The sequence below is a fragment of the Natrix helvetica genome (genome assembly GCF_964273705.1).
Source record: "Natrix helvetica genome assembly, chromosome: 2".
In the NCBI taxonomy this organism is placed as follows: domain Eukaryota; kingdom Metazoa; phylum Chordata; class Lepidosauria; order Squamata; family Natricidae; genus Natrix; species Natrix helvetica.
Genome location: NC_138552.1, coordinates 107,942,054 through 107,966,697, shown reverse-complemented (window position 1 = coordinate 107,966,697; position 24,644 = coordinate 107,942,054). Strand labels below are relative to the sequence as shown.

The 24,644-nt window shown below is 37.0% G+C and overlaps 1 protein-coding gene across 1 annotated transcript; it reads right to left on the bottom strand.

The window, feature by feature from the left end:
- Positions 1-13,520: 13,520 nt before the first annotated feature.
- SARAF (store-operated calcium entry associated regulatory factor) lies at positions 13,521-23,713 on the bottom strand. The gene is made up of 6 exons (XM_081940493.1): positions 23,131-23,713; positions 21,911-22,089; positions 21,123-21,504; positions 20,543-20,642; positions 17,563-17,699; positions 13,521-14,426 (listed from the first exon to the last, which is right to left on the bottom strand). The coding sequence occupies exons 1-6, from the start codon at positions 23,213-23,215 to the stop codon at positions 14,401-14,403; spliced, it is 909 nt and encodes a 302-aa protein (XP_081796619.1). The 5' UTR covers positions 23,216-23,713; the 3' UTR covers positions 13,521-14,400.
- Between the last annotated feature and the right edge of the window lie 931 nt (positions 23,714-24,644).

Here is a 24,644-nt window from a genome sequence, read left to right as displayed (position 1 = left end):
TGCCCAAGGATACTACCTTTTATATGTGCCATGCTGCTTGAGTCTCCCTTTTACTTTTAAGGTGTAAAAAGTTTTAATTAAAAAACAGGAAACTGACATGCTGCATGAAACTGGCACAGGGCCAATCTCCAGCATTGCCTTTATTTCTCCATGATTCTGGAGAAGCTATTAATAGGACCATAAACTTACTTAGAGAATAATAATTTGCAAAGTCTGTTAATCTGTTTAAAAAGCAACAACAAAGATAAACAAAGATATTGTGTAGAAAAGTAGGACAAAAAAAGTGGTAGTGGCATTCTGGTAAAGTGATACTATTTTGAAACTGATTATCTAGTTTATAAATTATAAAACCATTTTTGGTTTTATGACATTCATGTCATATTCAAAATTTCAAATATCCCTACTAACCCCCCAAAATTTAAGACTTCTGGATTATTATGCAGAATTTCTATAATACTATATGAGCTAAATATTTTATAAAGCTATATAGATACTTTAGGTGCTTAAACATTTTGACCTTTCCTGACTAAACCTTTTTAGCTATCACTGATTGTTTTATAACCTACAGAGGAACAAGAAAAGTGGAAATGTCAAAGAAAAAAAAAGAAAGTCTTTGGAACTGCATCCTTCACCCCAGATCCTCCCTTCCCGCCCCTCCAAGTGTGTTTGTATGTGTGTGTGTGTATATGTTCCCTTGAGCATTGGTCCACAGTGGTGGATGAGCAGTCCCCTAATTGTTTTGAAATTATATGTTTTTAGCTTAGCTGCATTGTATTGTTGTATATTGTTGTATTATTGTTATATTGTTTATATTTGTTTGTTTTCTTTTTATGCTATTACTCTTTGTCAGCCATCCAGAGTTCCTACTCATTTATGGATGGAGAGAGAAGTGGGAAACTAAATGCTGCAATATAAAAAGTTTTTTATTCATTACATCAATTTATATAATTGCCCATCTTGCAGTTACAACTCTTGTCAATGAACATGGGATTGTGATCAACAAGACAACAGAAGCAAATTAGAAATAATATTCATAATAACACAAGATAAGTTTTGAAAATTCATCCAGGTAGAGGCATCTGGAAAGAAAAGAAAGCAAGTTAGAGAAGAAAATAGCCCTTTTCAAAGGCTGGGAAGAGAGAAGGATTGGAGAAATCACTTATAAATGAAATATTATTGGAAAATAGTAGAAATAGAAATTTGCCTCGAAGTCCACATGAAGGAAGCACAATAACAAGCAAGGTTTTTGTATTTAAGACAATAAAAAGTTTGTTTCCCCTGAAATATAGGCCAAATTGTAAATAATAGCAGCAAATGTACCTCTGTAAATATTTCTGAATATTGAGAGTCCTTTTAAGAAGGGCAGCACTCCTGGCTTGCTTTCCTCCTGCCTATCCCTTGAGCTTATTTTTTGCCAGTTGGCTTTTAGTTTTGCATTCACTGAAGACAATACAATCTGCAAGTTGTTGATTCCACACATTCCACAAGAAAGATTTTTGTTGTAAGAAAGAATTGGGGAAAGAAAACTGTCCCTAGGGTAGTTTCCACTGAACATAAAGTGGTCAGACTACCATTTCTAGCAATTATATTCCACTTCCAGGCTCTTATTCTTTGCTTGTGACTCTTGCTTGTGAGTCATTCTTATATCTTTTCTGATATAATGGAAGGTATTCTAGCAGTGAAATGGAAAGGGTAGGCTGGTTGTTTTTAAAGGAGAGCCCAGATTTGTTATTACCACGATAGGATAACAGAGGGCATATTATAAATATTAATTTCACTGGTATATTATAACTAAAAAAATCAGTATAGTTCTATCAGATGAGAAATATTTACCTTTTTACAAATCCTTGACACAGTGGAACAGAAATGCATGTCATATATTTTATAATTTGGTGTGGAGGAGATGATGTGCTTTTCTAGTCATTTCTAGAAATGTTTTTAATTCATGTAAATCTGACAGACTCAGAGTGCTACTGCATGCTAACTGCGATTATGCTAAATGTGACTTGTGCCCTGAGGCAATGGTTACCTCTTTGAATTTGTATTCCACTCCTGGGGTATTTTAAATACAGCTCCAAGGGATGGGGGAAGTGAGGTGATTTGTTCTGCTTGGCTGTAAGGGAACAATGTTACTGGATACTTCCAAAAGCATGGCCATTAAGGCAGTAGATTTTCAGATCTCAGATTGCTGTAAATTAATGGAAGACAGCTTTACATTTAGTTTCACAGTTACTTCTTTTTACGATATTTTTTGCATTTAAAAAAAATATCATTTTGTGTTCGTTTTAGATATAACGGTCTGTGGCAGTTCTATTTGCTGGTTTGTTTTGCAATTCTTTTGAAACTTTTTGACTATAGCATGCGCAATGGAAACCAGTCTAACCTGAGTTTCAACTTTTGCACACAATTGACAAAGCAATTCTTTGCACTGTCTGTGTTAAATGTCTTTTACCATATATTCTTTGCCTATCAGCACTTTAAGTAACTTCAGTTATGTAAAGCTTATTTTAAATAAATTAATATTTCATAGTTGTGCTCCAGCACACTAAATACATATATAAGGCACTACTATGCTATTTAAGGAACAACAATGAACAATAATCTATAATTCTATGTTAAGGATATAGGTTGTAGGAATTTAAGAGCTTCCATTTTATTGGCCTAGTTTTTCATTCCACTAGTTTGATGAGATGCTATAAACAAGATAAGGGTGGATTGATCAAGTCATTTTTGACTCCTAGTGACCTAGTGATTTTCTCTATCATGATCTCTCTCTAACAGATCTTTCAGGTCTCCAAAAGTTGCACTCATTGCCACAGTAACTGAGTCTAACTGCTGATTATCCTCTTCTCTTTCCTTCCTTCTTTCCTAACAACCATTAGTTAGCAGCAAAGAGTTTCCTCTATTGTTTGACAGCCATCTAGTAGAGCACTCAATTTTTGCAGTTAAAATATAATCACCCTAGATAATCAACATTAGCTTCACTCCCCCATCACAATTGAGAATAAGCTTCCTTCAACTTCATTGTTAATCCCAAATATAATATCTTGCATTTTCTCCAAATATTAATGGGTAATATTTTTAAGGAATACCATAGTCTTGACTGATGGATGGTTAATTGATTGATTACAGAATACTATATCTTTTTTCATGTTTTTCAAGGGAAATAGAAAAAAACCTAATAAAACCTATTAAAAAACCGAATTTAAAAGATGAATGTAACAAGAAGCATAAACCTTTCTTGATAGTAACAAAATCCAGACAGGTCAATAGGAAAAGCTGATTATTTTTCAAAAATCACATATAGATTTGGACCTGACAAGAAAGCATCATAGATTATTTTAATAGACAGATTCATCTGAAAGATGGTGTATCATCAGATATCCTGAACTAAGGGTGCTAAACTTGTTCTTAATTTACAAACTGATTCCCTGTCCATTGACTGAATACTGACAAAAGTAGAATGGGACACCACTTCCTTCTTGAACATTTTGACCTTAGACTGAAGCAAGACTTGGAGGAAGTCAACATAATTCATAGTGATTTACATTTTTCACAATAGGGTTTTCACATTATAACCATTAAAAGCTGAACGGAGATTCTTTTGGTAACTTGAAGACATAAAGTACTGAATGTAATAGTTAATATTAGACTTGGGCCAGAGAAATTCTGATTCACATTCTCACCGAAGCTCATTAAGTGACCTTGCACTAATCTGTTTCTCATCTTGGTTAGGTTTTTACTTCAGCATTTTTGATAAGGGTAATACAATACAATACAATACAATGACCAAGATACTTTTAATTCTAGCTAGTTACTATACAGTAGTCAACCATTCATTAGGCTGTTCATTAGCATAGTATAAGTGCTGTGATTGAGGGACTGCGTTTGTTTTTAAAAATATAATTTATTGTATATATGGTCTATGTAAGTACATGCCTAAAATGAGCTTTTAGTGACAGATATTACCAAAAAAGAAAAAAAAATCAATTCAGCACATCTCTTATTTCCTAACAGTATGGCACTTAGTTCTCAGAGCTAATTAAAAGTATAATTAAGCAATGAATTAAATACCAGTGAAGGGCAGACAAGGAGCCATTGATAATATAGATACTTTTGCAAATCATAGTAGCTTCTCCACAATATGCTTTTAAAGAATGTATGTAAGTCAAATTTCCACGGTTTTATTTTCCTGAGTTTGCAATACATACATATGTGGTTACTTAATCATTCCAACTGTTCATAACCTGAATAAACATAAATTCAAGAGTCCTTTGAGTGTAGATTTATGTTATCAGGATAGTATCTAGCCATCCTGTCTTCTGTCAGTCAGATGAAGGGCTCTTCCATATGTCCTGCCCAATGTGAATATAGCTCATCCACCATTTATGGGGCATGGGAATACACAACATTGTTCTCAACCTGCTCCACTCTGCCAGGAAGTCAACCTCCATGCTTCTTTTCTTGGTATTGTGTCAGTAGTGGAGTTTTTCAAACCTCTATGGAGCGGTATACTCTTCTTTCTCTGTTCCATTTCATCAAAGGCAAATGCCTGTGCTCCAATTTGCTAGAACACCCCAGTCCTCCCAGCCATTGGGCACTGCCTTCCATGTTATATTATAAGCTGCTAAGAGCCGTGATGGCACGGTGGTTAGAATGCAGTATTGCAGGATAACTCATTGCTCACTCCAGGAGTTGGATTCTGAGCAGCTCAAGGTTGACTCAGTCTTCCATCCTTCCGAGGTCGGTAAAATGAGGACTCAGATTGTTGGGGACAATATGCTGACTCTGTAAACTGCTTAGAGAGGGCTGTAATGCACTATAAAGCGGTATATAAGTTTAGGTTCTGTTGCTAAGATGTTGAATTAAATGCCTCCTTCCATAGGAGGCCTTCCCACAAGTCTGACAGAAAAATGACAGATGGTCAGAGAGGATTGCAGGACTTTCCTTCTCTAATACACAACAGTGAAATGATGCACCTTTTTTCACTATTATTTTTAATCAGTGAAATGGTAGGAATGGGTAGGCCACATTAGAAAACAGACTCTGCAAGGATACCAGACTATCACTTATCCTGGTAAGGCATAATAACAAAATCTTGAAGGACTCTCAATTTTATTTTATTTTTGCCCTTGACTTGGTATGTTTTGAATTCCCTTCTCATTTTTTTTCCTTTTCCCAGTACTGTTGCCATTTCTCTTAACAGTTGATCCATCCCTTTCCCAAGATCATTTCCAAATTTCTTTATCCCACTGGTTGACCAGTCAAATCATGGGATTCTAAAATGGACTCCCCTCTTTTCCCACCAACAATGGTAAAATGCTGGTTTGAAATTGATAATAATTTTGTTCCTAACTCAAGTCACAGAAAGAGTGATAAACTGATCTGGTAGTCTTTATTAGAATTGATAAAATCTTCATTCAACATAAAGGACATTCATGGAAAAGGTTGATAAAGGAAACAGTGTGTCGTCAAAGATCACTGCTCAAAAAGAATGTAATTAGTATATATTTTCACAGCATGGGTAAGAGGGGTATAAAAGCAGGAAAGTCCACCAATTTGAACCAATGATAACCATAGGACAGAACCTCTGGCCAGCATCATTGCCAAAGTTGAAGCACAGACTGAAATCAGGACAGCAATTTCTTAAGCCATCTTTGTTGCCAGCCAGCTTTGGCATGGGATAGGCAGCCTACAGCTGTTGTGCAGCTGAGGCTTATTCTGCTGCGCAATAGCATTTTTATAACTTGGCTTCAGATCAGAACAAGTATGACTCTGCAAATGTTTCAGCTAGAGGTGATATTACTTCTTTTCCTGCACCCTTATTTTCCACCTCTGAGGAGTGTATGAGAGCATTGCAATATAATCCCTTCTGATTATATACATTGCATATAATAAGAAGGGATCATTAGGGTATTTTTAGGGTTAAAAAAAGACTAGATATAGATGCATGGCCTATAGATACTTTATGAGAGCAAGAGGTATATGCCCATTTTATTCCTTAAACTGTTTATAAAAAGGAAAAAAAATGCTGTCATCTTTATGTGATGCAATCCTGGGAAGTCTGGAGACTACAAAACCATGTTCTGGGCCACAGTTATTCAGCTCTGACTAACAAATTCTTCTTCAGTGTATGGGTTACTCATCCAACTCTATCTTTTCAGAGCAAGGCTATTGCTATGAGTTCAGAATAGTATTTTGAATATTGCCGAATGGATTATTTCTTCCACGAAACCTTTGTTTTAGTCCATATGCATCTTTTCTTTAATGCATTATTTCTTCACTTTGGGCCCAAAATTCCTCAAATAGTATGATAGTTCCAATCTGGAGGTTTATTTAAAAATAGAATATTTAAGGAGAAAGAAAGAAAAGAAAAAGAAAAAAAGAAGAAAAAAGGAAGAGCAGAAAAGAAAGAGAAAGAAAGAAAGAGGCAAATAGACAGGAGTATTTAAAAGTGAATTCTGGAAATGAACCATCTATCTAGACTCTAAAGTTAATGCCTGAAATAAAGGCTTGCTTTAGAAAGCATTGGAAGTATTGATATAGCAGGGCCTAATAAACCACTCAATAAAAATAAAAAATAACATTTTCATTAAGTTCATAGCCCTCTTTTTCTATTTGTTAGTGCTCAGAGTATAAGAAATAAGCAAGATAAACTCGGCCACTTGAATAGGAACGCAAATACAAGGTTATAAAATATAATATAAATCCAGTGGGGATTATGTCAGCACTTCTAGGAAGACAGGGTCAGGAAATCACAAGTACCATTTAATAGAATTATATTGTTACAGGATGTAATAACAGATCTTGAGAGCCTGACAGAAGTTCTCTTTCCCCTATTATATGCCAAAGAAAATCAAAGTTAAGCAATCTTTACCTCTCTCCCTCCTGCTTTCCAGGGCTAAGCTGGCATTTACCTAAGAATTTATCAATATCTCCTTCAAGGTCATCTCCATACTCCTTTACAATGACTCCCATGATAATCAAAAGATACAATATTTTTAAAAGAAGCAGAAATAAGGATGTACTACCCTACTGTATTGTTCCAGGACAAGAATATTCCATTTCTCCTCTGGACCATGTCAATTCAGCCATTCTGGGTATTAAGGGCTGTTTGGATTTGTGGACATTAATCTTCAGAATTAGATGCAGCTTGTAATGTTCTAGACAAAACAAGTCTCCTGGTGGGCCACATCCTTTCAGAACAGTTGGAATGGCATTGTTTGAAGAAGAAATAGAATTTTGACATATGAATTTGGAATATTCTGTTCCCAGAATGGTAGCTTTCACACATAACTGAAAAGAAACTATAGAAATGGAGACAGACTGGAGCTTATTTTAATGGTATTTATTTATTTATATGAGCTAAATTAGACATTCATAGTGGTATAGGCAATTCTAGTCTAAATTAATATAGCTAGTCCAGCTAGGAAAATGTGAATGACGTTTCTAAAAACAAATTACAGTCTTTCAATGTGGCATGAAGTAATACCAGTGGCAGCATTAATTATCCTGACCTCTTTCAGGAGACAAATTCTGTCAAGCATGGATTTTCCAGGAAACTATAATTAACAACTTTCTCCTTTAAAGGATTGAGGAGAGTATAATAATATCAGCTATTACTGACTGGATGCTAAGTATTAGAGAAAAGTTAATCATAGATGAAACAGGAACATTGAAAAAAATGGTAAATGAATAATGACCCGACATTAGAACCACCTTGGACTTCCGCTCCTTCCGACAAAAATTGAAGACTCACCTGTTCCGATTAGCTGGCCTGGCATAATTAATTATAAATGTTACAACTATGAACTCCTGGAAGCATACTCTCAACTGGTTATTTTAAGGGTAATGTTTTAATGTTTTAATTTTAATTGATTTTAGGGCTTTTAGAGCCATATTTATTCTTCTGTACAGTACTCTTAATTTTAACCTCCTCCACATATATACGTATATTTATAGTTATATTTGTATTTTATCTGTTATTTGTTGTGTGGACTGTACACCGCCCCGAGTCCCTTTTTGGGAGAGGGGGCGGTTTAGAAATGCGAAGAATAAATAAATAAAATAAAGACCTACTGGCTTATTATGTGCCATCAAGTCATCACTGACCCTTAGCAATGACATCAATCTACCACTAAATGGTGTTTTTTATTTTCCAATGGTCCATTCATTGTAACAGTGTGTCCATATTGCTATTGGATATCCTCTTCTCTTTCCTTCTACCTTTCCAAGCATTAGCCTTGTTCAAAGCATTAAGTCTTTGCATTATATGTTTGTAGTAGGATCATTTAAGCCTGGTCATTTATGCCTCAAGTGAGAATCTGATTGTTTTATTTGATAAGCCATTGGTTTGCTTTGCATGGGTTTTTAAATTTCATTTTAAAGATAATTAAACCAATGTGGTCCGTTCTATATTTTAGACTTTAAAAAAATATAATGTTAATATATAGAGAGTAATGATAAGTGGGATCCCATGGCAGGAGAAACTAATAGAAAAAAAGAGGTCAAGATGGGTGGGAATTCCTAAAGGAGGAGATAAAAGCCCAAGTACAAATACTTTCAGTGAGGAAAATAGAGATTAGCAGAAAAAGTGCAGCTATATCAAACATTTAATGAATATCTGGAAACAAAAAGGAGATGTAGAGGATGTAGAAGGGAGACAAGTCATCAAGAAAGATTATATACAGGCAGCAAGGAACTGAATAACTTCCATAAGCTCAACTATTTTGTATATAGGAGTCAGCCCTCCCCCAGGCTATGGAATGCTATTCTTAGAATATTTTGTTTCCACACTTTCAAATTTAGGGGGGGTGGGAAATAGCAGAAATGCATTTCTTTTACCAAACTTTTAATTATGTTTGTTTGAATTGTCTTGATTTTAATTTTGAATGTTGCTTTTTTGTAAGCCATTTGGGTATTTTTGAAAAGCCAAAAGTGGATTCTGCATAACAACATAAAATTAGTAATAGTTCCACTTTATTTTGAATTTATCAGAAACAGTATAAGAAAGATTCAGATAAACTGGAACAAGATCAGAAAAGGCAATGTGAATAATTAGGAAATTCTAACAGAACATCTAACCTTTACAAGAGAGAAGACTGTGAACTGTATGATAATATTCTTCAAATACTTGAAAGATGTCACACAGAAGGTCAAGACCTGTTTTCCACCATTCCAGAGCATGAAATAATAATTCCAGTTATATGAAGGCAGATGCCAGTTGAGTGTTAGAAAAAAATGAATACTATAATATGCAACCTTTCAGATTCTTCAAAAATCTTTCTTGTGCAATAAAATATGTAATAAACAATGTGATAAATGTAATAAAACAATGTAACAAAACAGAACAGTGGAATGGGAAATGGAAGGGAGATATATGCCTCTGTAGCCATGGAAATCTCGTCATTATCTGATTTAACTATTGAAAGGCCACTCCCTACTCGCCCGCATCCCTAATTTGCTGCCCAATCAAATGCCAAATCAAGTGGCCCAATCTTGAACTGCTTTGCGTGGCTGGCATTTTAAAATACAACATAAATGAATGCATTCTTATATTGAATATACCATCTAACTGGTTTTCTCTTTGAACTCAGCAATACCTAACTATTGAGGAAACAAATATACACTAGTTTGCAATACCTTAAGCATTCTGCTCTTGTAATCCATAAACACACTTTCCAAATACTTCAATATCCTGCTGGCCAATTCAGTATCTTGCATATTCTAATCAAATCAATTCAAGATAGGTTGCTAGCCACTGAACAGTAGAAATCCACTACAGGATGATAAATGTATTTAAGCCTGAGTATAAAGACCCATATCTAAGGATGATATAAATATAACATATCTATAGTTTATAAATGTAAAGTACAACTGTTAGTTTACATCCAACTTTTCTCACCCTTCCAAATTTTTGCATTCTGCCTGAAGAGTTCTAATGCATAACAGTGGGCCTTGATTTTGTGTCATTTCAATTAAGCTTCATGAAGGTGTTCCTATTCTTGTTTTGTTTGGATTTTTATTGTGAAATTGCAATGATTCTGAATGGAATCTGCACGAAAGCTTGTCTAGGTTGCAAAAGAATTAATCAGCAGAGGCAAATTAAGTCATGCAAGTTATCAAGGGAAGGTTGTTGGTGAACTGGTCAGATGTTATATTCTAGAGTCTCTTGTTTGAATGAACAGAATAACATTTTTTTAGATACTGGCTTTCTTGTACATCAAAGTTAATTTGCTTTCTATTTGATTCTGGGGCAGAGTGTTTGCTCATTCACATTTATTTTATGGAAGTATCCATATTATCATTTGAAAAGCCCTACAGTTTTTTGGCACTACAGGTAGCTTTCCTTGTAAATTTTATAACCTTTGAGGGTTGCGATAAGAAAGCCTTAAAATGTGCACTGCATTTTTATTTCTGAAGTTTCACATAAATAAAAAAAAGGTATTCCTATATTTGTCATAGGCGTTGGCCTGTTAGAATCTACACTAATATAAACGCTAATGGGCTGCAGAGTTCTGTCTATACTACCAGTCTATTTTATGAATAATTAAGTACAGTTAAGACACAAAGATTTTTTGTTCTGGAGACTGCACTTAATTTTTCCCTATTATTTTGGACTCCAGTAGTTTCACTAGTAAGGGATTGATCATCTTTCTCTTCTAACACTTTAGAAGTTCATATGGTGTTTTATTTCTTGAGGCTTTTTAGAAAACAGAGCCAAATGGGATCACTGAAGAGTACAACCTAAATAGGGGCAACTCCAAATCCAAGGCCTAGTTATACCCCCATTCCAGCTGCCCAATAATGCCTCAGTGAAACTGCCTACCAGTTCTTCAAGCTCCCTCTGAAACTGATCAAGGTCCATTAGTCGCCTAGGGATAGACTGATCAAACTGGTCTAACTTCCCCCTGGTAAGTACAGGACAGCATTAGCAAAACAAACAGCAACCAGACTATAATGACTGTAACACCTCTGTCCTGGATTCATCAGTGGTAATTGACAATAACAAAGGCTGATGATAAGGTTCACCATCTTATATCACAACTGCTCATATCACAACTGCCATAAGACAAAAAGAAAAAGGAAAGAAAAAAAGCCAAATTTTATATGCAACTTCCTATGGGCATCAGGCACTTAGCAATTTGAGTCAGATCCATAGTTGTCATGGTGGTCATGAATTCCTGAGTGCCCCCCCCCCCCCGTCCCTATATCATACAAGAGCATTTAAATAGCTCAGGCAAGGATGTCACTGTTCTCAGTAGGGAAGATAATACCATTAATAAAACGTTTTGAGACCAGTTTCAACCACAGGGTCTCCGAGTTTTCTGCAGTACAAAACTTCTGAAAGTGGTTAAGGGCCTTCTCAGATGACAAATGTCACCTCACTCCAGAGTTTGGCTGCTCCCAAACTCAAAACCCAAGTGAGTATATCTCGCGCATGCACAGAACAATAAAAATTGCTCTGCGTATGCGCAGAAGCAATAAACAAGATGGTGGCACCTATGGTGCTGCCTGGAGAACTCGTTCGGGGGCGTTGCAAGCCTAGGTCGCTGCCGGTTCCAGTGACACAGGCTGCCAAATCACTACCTGTTCGGCTGAACTGATCCGAACCGGTAGGAATCCACCACTGATCTAGTGATAGCAATAGAACTTAGACTTATATGGTGCTTTACAGCCCTAGTGTAAAGCACCATATAAATCTAGTGATAGCAATAGAACTTAGACTTCATGGTGCTTTACAGCCCTCTCTAAGCCATTTACAGAGTCAACATATTGCCATCTGGGTCCTCATTTTACCAACCGTGGAAGGATGGAAGGCTGAGTCAACCTTGAACCTGGTGAGATTCGAACTGCCAAATTGCAGGCAGTCAGCATCAGTAGCCTGTGGTACTGCATCCTAACCACTGTGCCACAACAGCTCTGATGGAGCTTTAAAAGTTAATACTAGGGTCAAAAACCAGGGTAAGTCACAGACATCAACTGTTTTCCCATGGAGGTCCATCCACAAATCCTTATGAAGTTGCTTTCTATCTTCCATTATCCTGATGTTGGTGCCTGCCTCCTGTCCATCTAAATCTCTCCCAAACTCTGCTCTCCTCCTCCCAGATCATGACACACACACACACACCCAACTTCACATTCCACTAAATATCCAAATTGTGCATCCTATCTCCATTAGAACACAGCACCCCAAAGCTGTTCCTGCTCAGGTATCACTAGGGAGATTCAGCTATTGTCATTTCCTTAATCACATAATCTACTTCAACCCCGCTTGCTCCAAACTATTGGAGCCACCTACGATAATTACAGTATTGTTTCTATCTTCAATTCTCCAGTCCATTCCAGGGTGTGTTCCAGATTTAATAACTAAGTAGGTGATCCAAGAGCCAATCCTAGCTGTTAGTACATTTAACATAAATCCTCTAGTGTGATTTTCAGAAAGACTTGAGCAGATGATCTACATTTGGAAGCCACAACCCTAGGTTATGGTACAGACCAATAACACATTATTTGGCATGACCTGCTCCTACTACCCAGCCTTCTCACTGCCATTCCTCAGATCATTGTTCTCAGGTCTGCTGAAGGCTATATTTCAGAAGCCCAAATTAAGACTGCTGCAATTCCCAAGCAGGAAAACCTTCTCTCCTGTGATGCCAACAAGCATTCATACATTCTGGGCCAAAGCTCTGCTCAAATCTATGGAGGGAATTGCCTCAGTGCAACCAGCAGGCTGACATGTAACTCCTAGTACTTAAGCAGAATATTGATCTGATAAGACTTTCTGATCCAACCTCTGGACTGGTCTGAAATAATTCAATGCTCTGTTATAGCCTGCTTCCAGGACAATGCCATTATGATTATTTCAATCATTGACTCAATTACCTCCACCACTAAAAACAATTAATAAGATTCAGGTCCCAAGGGAGCATCACCTTGAAATAAGTGTGTATGAGTGGTCATATGCGTGCATTTTTCTCTTCCTCTCTCCTCTGCTCTTCAATCAAAAAGCATTCAAGAGCAGCTTTCATGTTAATATTATGTCTGCTAGAGCAAAAGCTATGTCAGCAGGAAGATTCCAGAGGTTTCCATTGCCTTCCTTAAGTAGATTAGTTTTCAGCATTCAACAACTATAGAGCAAGACCTACTTCTATTAAAAAAAAGGTTTCTGCAGCTATAGTAATATTGTCAGTGTAATATAACAGATACCAGAGGTTTAGATTAAATTAATTCAACTGTTATGAGAGAGCTTCATTGTTTGGGGAATTTTTCTGTTTTTCAAAGTGTCCCTGCCTTTTATTATTAGATATTAATAAATACTTAATATTTATTAAGTATTGTTATGCTTATAATTCTGTCACTGTGTTGATTCTTTACTGCGATTTTATGCATTTGAATTTCATGAATTTCCTTGTTGAACAATTATGAGTTTCTTTACATGCCTGTTTCATTCACTCATTGTTTAAATATTTTAAAAAGGGTTCACGAAGAATTAACATTAAAATTCAGCTATGACATACTTTCAGACATTATTACTTTATTTTGAAATTTAAATACAAACTTTTGGGACTGCTGTTAATTTCCTCACCAATTTAATTTCCTACAGAAATGTAGGAACTACTAAGAAAATATTCACAAAATGCTAGGAAGAAAGGTGAGAAAGGGCACATACAAAAGAAAGAGGGGAAAATACATTTAATTGGAAATAAACAAGATGCCCAGTAAAGATAAGTCCCCAATGCCTTGTATCATTTATGTCCCATGCCAAGAAAGTAATGCTTGATCTAGTAAAGGACAATTCCACTGAATCTCGTGGAATTACTATCTAGTTAACTTTTTTCTCTCTATCTCAGTTCTTTCTAAATAACTATTGTAAAGAAAATAAAAGACCTAGATATCTCTTCTGTTGGTTAGATCAGTCTGTTCAGACCAAAGAGTACACTATTCCAAATAATGTTCCAAATAATGTTTCATTCTTTGTTTTTATAATGTATAATAGCCATCATCAGAGAGGCCTTAGAATAGGGCCAATCCCTGGTACATGGACCGGCACAATACAATTATTACTGATATTCCAATCTTTAGTCTCCAACATGATGTCAAGCTATTATTTCTAGAAGAGATATTCCAATTCATTGAAAGGCACTAGATTGCAGAAGGCTACCCTATGATCTTCCCTTTTCTATAGAACACAGTTCCATGTTAGAAATTACTTGAGAAGCTTCCCCATTTCGTTAAAAGCTACTATTCCAAAATAAATTTAGCCAATTTTTAAGAGATGCACAGATACAAATATATACAGTTAGAATTTTATAATTCTAGCAAGCAGACTTAGGACACATTTCAGAATTGCCAAAATGTTGCTTTATTCACTCGCTTAGGTAGAGTGGAAGTCAAACTTCATCTTCTTTTGGTACCTCCAAAACCTAAGAAAAAGAGATGGAGAAAGAGAAAAAAGCTATTATTAATCAATAGCAAATTCTAAAATAATCTGAATAATGAAATAATAAAGGAGATAAATATATTCATCTCTGTGATCTAGTTTACAAAAATATTTAACCAAGGAAGGGGTAGAGCAAATCAGACAGGGCCTTCATTTTCTGTATGGTAAGGTCTGATAGCTTGTGTATTTATTAAGGGTTGTAATATAACTTTGCAAGATGGCACAAGTGCTCAATCCTTTGATTAAAAATGACTGAAATATGAGATTGCTAAATCTTGCAAGATTTCAGCACTTTAGCCCCCAAATCTGGGGGAAGGAACTTATTCTTGCTTAAAGCATTTAAGATGTGGATGCATTGCTAATTTCTCCCTTACACTATGTGACCAGAAGATTCTACTGCTTAAGATCACCCAGACCCTAATCCTATTTAGCATTATTGGAAATACATGTTGTTTAAATATTATCTAGGAAATGGCTCAATGATTAAAATAACATGTCTTGCACTGTAATCCTACATATGTCTACTCAAAACTTAAGAGTCCATCTATTTGTAGGTGGAGGAGAATATGACTGCAGCCTCAGGGACAGAAATATATCAGTCCTGCCAAAAATATAATCAACACTTGCACTAGTTTGTCAGGTAATAACCCCCCCCCCCCCCCATTTTCCTACTAGCTGAATTCTTGGGTTTGACTATAATTCCAGGTAGTAGAATTCCATTAGGAAACCAGTTATCTGCTACTAGAGCTGGTCCTCAACCATTCATTTAGTGACTGTATGAAGTAATGACGACACTGAAAAAAACTATTTATGACTGTTTTTCACACTTAGGATGATTGAAACATTCCCATGGCCATGTGATCAAAATTTGGGTGCTTGGTAGCTGCCATGTATTTATGATAGTTGCACTGTCCCAGGCTCATGTGATCTGCAACCTTCCCAGGTGGCTTCTGATAAGCAAAGTCAATGGGGGAGGCCAGATTCTCATGATCCATTTAGCAGTTGCAGTTATTTGCTTAACAACTATGGCAAAAAGATTGTAAAATATGGCACAACTCATTTAACAACTCTCTTGCTGAGCAATGGGAATGTTAAGCTTAACTGTGATTGTAACTGAGGACTTTCTTGAATGGGGAGATGTGCTCAAATCTGAAATCTGGATGAGGCAGAATATGAAATCCCTCTCCTCCAGTAAGTCTTACATGAATGGTTGCAGAATAAACAAATGCAGACCTAAGCATTTGTTTATTATTTACCAAATTTGTAAGCTGACCCAATCTGCATGATTCTGAGTGGTTTAAAAGATACAACAGTAGGAACTATACAAATGTAGAATATATAATACATTAAAAAAAAAGGTCCTGAGAAAATAATTAATTAACAGCTAAAAGATTCCACAAGGGCTCTAACAAATATTCTAACCTAGGACCTGGAGACAGAACCAGAATTTTAGGAATCATTAAAACACTGCCAGAGTGCGGGCTATGAAAAACCAGCAACATAAGAGTAATAAAAGAAAATATTCTTATTTCAATAAAAGCAAAAAATATAGCGGATAGCAATCTGCATTCCAAAATTAGCATTCAATAATCTGTAAATAGTGTAACCAAACAAGAAAAATAGTGGATTAAAGCAAATACAAAACTGGAGAAATTGAGCAAACTGCATTAAACAGAAATAAAAACCAACCTCCGATTAAATCTTGCCTGGCAACTTTTATATTACCAGAATTTTTTAAGTTTATATTTGAATCCTGAAACTAGTTGCATAAAATCCATTTTCTTCAGATACTTGCTCCTCTGAGAACAAAATAAATTCCTTAGTTTCTCTGCCTTGAATCTCATCCTCTTCATTCTTATTGGAAGAGACAGTGATAGAGAATACTTAAAAGATCTCCCACCTAGCTGGCAGTAAATGTAAGAGCCTCCAATTATGAATTGTTTACCAGCCACTCAAAATTATTAAGTCCTACTAATGCATCCCAAGCTGTCTAAAATTTTGCATTGGGAAATTTCGGGTACTATATTAGATCCTCTGTCAAAGATCCAATCGCAAAAATCAACTTCTAACCAATCTCTGCTTGTTGGAGATGAGTACTTCATGAACCAAGTTCCATTCTCTACTTAGGAGTTCCTAAACTTTTTGCCATCACATCTACTTTGTGTATTCTTAATGTACACACCTCCCCTAAAACTCCAAACATTACAATGAACACAAATGAACAATGAAAAGAATACTATGAAACTTTGGGAAAAGGGAATTTATTGAACAATATACAATTGAAAGGTTACTCGCACTTCCCTTGGACTCTGCACATCCACAAGAGAGATCTACTTCAGTTTGGAAAATCCTGGTCTACAGGATGATTTGTGTATCTGTGCAAATCTACTTCTGAGACATTAAAGAAGCAGTACAATTTAATTCAGAAATCTTTCTGCTGTTAGACTATTTAATTATTATTCAATTATGTACTTAAAATCACTCAAAGATCTATTAGTAGATCCTGATCTCCCTTTTACTCATCATTTTTGAAACATCTGTTACAAATCAACACAGCCTAAAAAAAATTAGCAACAAAAAACCAAAAAAAACTCCAACAACCCCAAAACAGATCATAGTAATGGCAGAGTTTCATCTGAAGAGTCATTGTTAACTGATTTTCTTAACAATTAACCAAATATAGATACTTTTTGAAACTGATATTGTATTCCAGCTATACTCCAAACATCTATATATGGGAATGAATTATGTCTTCATATAACAAAGTACTAAAACCAGTTTCCATTTCAAAACAAAGAAAGATTTACAGACCAGATGTAGATTCCCTACCGCAATGAGAACTAGATATAAGTCTGATTAAAAGGAGTGGGGAAAGTTTATTTATTTATTACATTTATATGCCACCTATCTAATTATCCAGAGTGACTCTGGGCAGCTTACAATGGCATAAAAGTATAAATATAAAAGCATTAAAAACAATTAAATAAAAGATTAAAAACCAAAATTTGCTATCATTAAGTCAAATCCAACTCTTTTCAATAGGATTTTTTAAATTGGAAAGTTACTGATATCGGGCACAGTTAACCCAAAAATTAAGGATAACACGGCTTATAACTTACCAGAGGAGGGTTTTGTTTCTGAACTGTAAGATGTTGAACAGCTATTTGAATTGCCAAATGAACCAGAAAATGGAGGTTGAACAGATGGACCAGCCCACGTGCTATAATAAGGAGAATACCTGTGATCTGAAGGTGACCTAGAAGAAAATGATTCTGTTAATTATTTAGAGTTTTTGCATGTGTACAAAATTAAATTTTTAATAGATGAATAATCTAGAAAAGAAGTAGAAAGCCATTTAAGGCAAAGATGCTCTTTAGCAATCAGCAAGTAACCATAGAAAAAATATGTAAATAATTGGAATATATTCAATTATTCCAACAAACTGAGGATATCTGTTCAGTAATTTTTTAGTTCTATTTCTATTTAAAAAGGAATATTTGCAAGAAACACATTGATTTACCATTAAGGAATGTATTGCTATTAGGAAAAACTTAACAAGATTTCAAATTTTAAAAAGTGTGGTTGGAACGTCATACAAATTTGGTACAAAAGTCATACAAGCTGTATAATATATGCAAAAAGCTAAAAAAAAAACCTTTAAAAAGTCCAATAAAAATAAAACAGTCAGAATCCAGTGGTTTTGGAAGAAAATACAGGAGAATTATCAGTGAAAAACTGGGAGTGGGATTAGAGCAGTGCTTCTCAATTATTTTCTGTCATGCCCCCCCTAGGAAGAAGAAAACATTTCGCCCCCCCCCCCCGCGCGACTGTAAATAGTATAATTTGTCTATAAAATTGTTATAAGTACACCTCTGCATAACATAGCACACCGGTCTTTCCTCGTCTCCCACCGTAGTCACATGCTTTCTTTCCTCTTTCCCTCTTACTTGTCTATCCTTCCTTCCACCCTCCCTTCCTCCTTCCCTTCCTTCCTGCCTCCCTTCCAGTTCCCTCCTTCCTCTTTCCCCCTGCCTGCCTGCCTTCTTTCCTCTTTCCCTATCCTCCTATCCTTCCTTTCTCCCTCCCTCCTTCCCTGCCTCCCTTCCAGTTCCATTCTTCCCTCCTTCCTTCTGCCTCCTTCCTGCCTGCTTGCCTTCTTTCCTCTTTCCCTCTTGCTTGTCTATCCTTCCTTCCTTCCACCCTCCCTTCCTCCTTCCCTTCCTTCCTGCCTCCCTTCCAGTTCCCTCCTTCCTCTTTCCCCCTGCCTGCCTGCCTTCTTTCCTCTTTCCCTATCCTCCTATCCTTCCTTTCTCCCTCCCTCCTTCCCTGCCTCCCTTCCAGTTCCATTCTTCCCTCCTTCCTTCTGCCTCCTTCCTGCCTGCTTGCCTTCTTTCCTCTTTCCCTCTTGCTTGTCTATCCTTCCTTCCACCCTCCCTTCCTCCTTCCCTTCCTTCCTGCCTCCCTTCCAGTTCCCTCCTTCCTCTTTCCCCCTGCCTGCCTGCCTTCTTTCCTCTTTCCCTATCCTCCTATCCTTCCTTTCTCCCTCCCTCCTTCCCTGCCTCCCTTCCAGTTCCATTCTTCCCTCCTTCCTTCTGCCTCCTTCCTGCCTGCTTGCCTTCTTTCCTCTTTCCCTCTTGCTTGTCTATCCTTACTCCCTCCTCCCTTTCTTCCCTCCCTCCCTGCCAGCAGCTCCTCCAGCATCCCAGGGGCGAAGGGGTGGCGGTGGCAAGTTCGGGCGACCGCCGCCCCTTTGTCCCTTCCCCAACAGCGGCTGTTGCGCTTCCGCTTCCAGACGGAATCCTGGCGGTGGAGCTGCTGGCGGGGAGGCGAGCTACCTGCATAAAGACGCCGCCGAGGGCATGGCAGAATATATCCCGGCTTGAAGTGGCAGCGCTGGGGACTGCTCAGAGACTCATCAGAGCCGCGGGCTGGAGCTGTGCAAAAAGTCTGCTTGGGCTGGGGGGGGGGAAGGGAGGGAAGCCAGGGACAGCCATGCTTCCCTCCCTCCCACACCCGCCCGAGCAGGCTTCTTGCACAGCTCCAGCCTGCGGCTCCAATGAAAATCCACAGTCCGAAGTGCTGCCACTTCCAGGCGGGATATATTATGCCTCGCCCACGCCGCCGCCGTTGCACCCAGATGGAAAGGGAGCCTTCGCGCCCCCCTTTACGGAGCCTCGCGCCCCCCCAGGGGGGCGCGCCCCACTATTTGAGAACCGCTGGATTAGAGACAGACAACTTTGAAAGTTATAAAAGCAAAATTCAATGTGGAAAAGAAATAGTTAATAGGAAAGACATGATCATATTCGTACACAGAAATTTTGGAGAAAACAAAAGTAAAACAGAGAAGTGAGAATCTATTTAATAACATAAAAACAACCAAATCAAGCCTTTAATTCTTATATTTATCAAAATATAACCATTATTATTAAAAGAAAGACAAACAAACAAACAAGGATTTAGAAAAACCTGTGATTTGAAAAACAGATAATACTGAAGTAGTGATCTTAAAATTGACAGCAGTTTCTATCTTTGTTCTCTGGAAAATGCAGCTTCTATTTTTAACAGCATTGCAGGAGTTTCTTCCCTACTGATGCAATATTAAGCAACCACAGGGCATAATTGAAAGTGTATTGCATGAGTCAATGACAGCTGTTTTCTTTATTTTACAAATCAATCCATTTATCACCATTTACTACTAGGTTCTGAATTCCATGTATTCTGACAAACAACCTGCTTCTTCAGTATTTCTCAGTTATTCTAAAAAAAATTCCTAGACATACCTACCAATTGGACAACTATTAAAATGTTTTAATAGGAAAAAAAAATCTTATCCTAAAATAAGGATGCTGTAGACAGCTACGTCACCAATTCATCTTTTTATATGGTATTATTCATTAATGCTGACTGCAGTAGTGATGAGTTGGATAACTATTTCTCAAAACATTCATAATCTATTGTTACTTTAAAATCAACATGTAAACAAGACATTCCATGTTTACAACTGATTTTATTACTAGTATGAAAGAAAAAATATTTTTCTTTAGGAGAAGCAATTCCCTTTCTGTCATTTAGGATTGTTGCAAGAGAAGACAAGATTACCTTCGGTTGCCAAGCAAGTATCCAAGAAGTCCTCCGGCACCTAATCCAGTCCAGAAACCTGGACCTGTACTGGAATCAGAGCTGGACCCACTAGCAGCTCCTTAATTTAAATAAAATTATATCGATTTAGATCAAATAATATTTGGGATCAAAGCTTTTATAATTAAATATATATATTTATAAATAGGCTACCTCAGCAGATAATTGAAGAGTCTTACAAGCTCTCCAAAGTTTTAAATCAAACATTGCTGTGTAATGCTATAGAACTATTGATTTTACTGGAGAAACAGACTATGGGCTATCACTTTTTATCCCCTTATTTTCTAAAAGTTATATTTCCTAGACTTTAGACTAAAGAACCAACTCAGAAACACAAGGAGTTCTCATTTTAATTGTGCCTGAAATTTCTGCCAACTATATAAACAAGAGCGTAGGCTAGACATGACACAAAATTCTGTAGAAAATTCAGTGACCCAATTAACAATGATAATTATTAATGAAAGAACTTCCTAGAATTTGAAAAGTAGATTACCTATCAATGTTACTAATAAATGTTTTTGTTGTGACATAAGATATTTACCTGTGTAATTTGATTTAAATCCTGGTTGAGGTGGGCTTTGATAACTTTGCCCATAGGATCCTGAATGTACATCATCATTAGAGAAATTATGTTGTCGGTTATCACAGAGGAATAGCTTGTAGATGCCAAAAACAAAAACAGCGAATAATATTACCAGGATCACTCCAAATCCGGAACCAAATGACTCATGAGAAGGTGCAGAATAATAGGTCCCAGAAAAAGTGTTAGATTTTTGCTGTCCTTTCTTAGTTAACTCTAACGTGTATTCCAAGCCACATGATCCTTTTAAAATGAAAGGGTCATTTGGGTAATCGTAGCCTTCACAGCTTACTTCAATTTTTCCAAAGCGATATGAAACATCCAAATGTGCTTTACATTCCCACTGAAAATAAAAGAGAATTATTTTTCTACAATAAAATATATAAAATTGAACATTGACTTAAAATTGATATGTTTTAGCAATTTTATTAAAATACAACATTTTCCCAAAAAGTTCTAATTAAACTCATAAGTTTTACAACTCTAATAGGGCTTGAAAGAATACACATGAAAATGCTGCCAGACAAGAACGCTAAAGGAATATGCATTTACTTTAATTTTTTCTCCTGTTGGCAATGTTGCAGCCCCATTTTTAATTTTCAACTCATTGCATCCTCCTGGAGTTTGAGAGTTTTGCCTTGATATGTATAATTGTTCTTCAGTCTTCAAAAGCCAGCCATTTAATTAATTTTACATTTATACATATACACCACAAGATAACACATTTTCCTTCATACAAAGAAGCATACCTGCACATCATAGCCATCCCAACCTTTGTTGTAACACTGAACAACCTCAGGGGTATATGCCGTACATCCAGCTGAGCCTCCGGTACATTGCAACTGGGGCACTGGAGATGTCCTCCTATAATTTGTGTACTTTCCCTGGTAGAGTGTCAGGGCTTGGACCTCGCGCAATAGGACTTTCTCTGATAGAATATAAATATGTAGTAGATTTAGAAACACTATGCAAGATAATAAATACATATTTTAGGATTTCGTGACTTTATTAATGCCAATAAAGAAATTCTCAGAATAATTCCTGTTAGGTTGTATATTTTGAATACATAGAATTAGTAATTTCAAAAGGTGCTTTAATAAAGAATATATCTAAGATTAAAGTTAACATCCATGCTCTCTAATTAATTTTGCTTTAGTTGGTCACCAATTATCTCATTTTATCAAGTAGTCAAGTTTTCAGAATTTCACAAGCAATACATAGGTACTTCCCCCTGTTTCTTTTCTATATAATATTCAAGAATTTGTGAACAAAGACCTCCAATTTGCTCTCCAATGTCCTATGCAATTACGTACTTAGGAAAACATCTGCAATAGTGACTGGATTCCCACAAATCATCGTTTCTTTCAAATCTATTTTACAGAATAAACCACAAGAATAATATTGGCGAAACCTTAAATCTCTTTTTACACATCCCAGTGACCATATTTACACATTGCACTGGGCCAAGCTCACACCATTCACACCAGTTATAACCTGTGATAAACCCATTGATTCTGGGGAGCGCACAACAGAGTACAAGTAAAAACAAAAAGGCAGGCATCAGTGAATCAACATCCCCTGCAATGTGAAACATTTAATTCTGTTAAAACATGTTGCAGTGTGTGGGTGTGTGTGGGTATTTACGGATGAACGGGACATCTGAACCCAACCGGTGTCGTCGAGGAAGCCTGCAGCGTTTCGACTCACAATTGTTACAAATGGCTTCTAAAATGTCTCCCTAATAAGGCCGACGCCCGTCATTACATCGCACTTTCACTATAAAAACCTGTGCAGGAAATGGCCCTCGCTCCCCCAGAAAAGATCCTGTTTCCGGGGCGAAAACCCTCTAAACCAGGGACAGCAGCGTTAAGTCACAGACGCGGAGAGCCACGATTCCTCCCCGACAGTCGTTAAACGAGAGGCTGGCTTCCTAAAGAGGATCGCCCGGTGAGCCCGTTCCTCGCCTTACCCGGCTGCTCCCAGCCCATCGCTAAAGTCTTTGCCGTCAGCACCACCAACAGCGGCAAAAGCAGTCGTCCCAGAGACGGCTCCATTTTAGCCCTTTGATTGAGAAACGAAGCGGCAGCGCTCCAACCTTTTCCGCCTATGGCAACGGGCCTCGAGGCCTCGCCCCTCGCCGACAGTGATTGGCTCTTCCGATTGTCTTTCTGACAATCCGTTTCGTCAGCTGACTATGAGGCTCGGCGGCGCCATCTCCAGAGAAGAAGGGTTCGGTCCGCGGTAGTTATTACTGAGCGGAAGGCAATCTTCTCAGGACAATGGAATGGGAGGAAAGCCTTGATCTCACCCAGCCATCCTATTGGCTCACGGGCGCCGCCCAGGAAAGTCAGCATAACAACAAAATCTATTTACGCTCAGAACAACCAATGGAGTTCTTAATGGACGTTTAGCGTCGGTTTTTCTTCTTCCAGTGAGTCGTCGGCCGCAAAGAATGACTTTGACTTCAAAAGAGTATTGTACGCCGCTCAGAGTCACTTCTGGTGCGATGGGCGTTTGTATAAATAAACAAATAAATCTGTGTTGCGCTTCTGAAAACAAATTCGTTTTTTCTCATAAGAGTATCTAGGTTGTTCTCTGAACACAAAACAAGAAAAACTTGCAACTTCTTAAATTACCAAATGCTTCGTGGCAGAAAAATTAGCCACAACCAGAGTCAAGAGTAAGATTTCTAGAAAGGTTGCGATGTTAAGATTGCTAAATACCTAGGAAAAATGGGTCTTGTACATTTTTAACAGTTGCTCCATTAGTTTGTTGAATGAACAAAAGCTATATACTTTGAAATGCTCCCTATCGAGTAATAGATTACTTCTGAATAAAGAACATTGCATTTTAAATCATATTTCCTATTTATATTGCAATCTTTATAACCCACTCCAATTCCAACAACGTCTGATCAGGATACACAAATGTGCAAAAGACAAAACCAAAGTACAGTGTTAACAGCTAATTATAATTAAAAGCCATTAGTGAACCTTATTGTTGCTCTTAAAATTAAATCTAGGACTAAGTAGGATCAGATTATTGCTGTTTTTAATCTGAGGTATGCATATCCTGTTTCCCTGAATATAAGACCTCCCTGGATAATAAGCCCAATCCGGCTTTTGAGTGCATGTGCTAAAATAAGCCCTCCCCACAAAATATGGCAACAGAGCAGCAGCCATGAGGTGACCACACTCGCCGCCTCCTGCACCCTTTTTTATAAGACCTTTTAATAAGACTGCCCTGAAAATAAAGCCAAGCACTTATTTTGGGGTCAAAAGAAACATGGTATTAACTTGCAACTAGTGTAAGCATAATTGAACTTTTTGGACTTCTGAAAAAATAAAGATCTTCCTAGCTTTTTCTCACAAATGCAGGTCCACTTATCACCCAGGCCTGATGTCATGAGTTGAAAGACTTGACTAGTCCAAAGGCAGATTTCATGAGTAACAATGTGGACTAGAACTCAATCACCTGATTTTT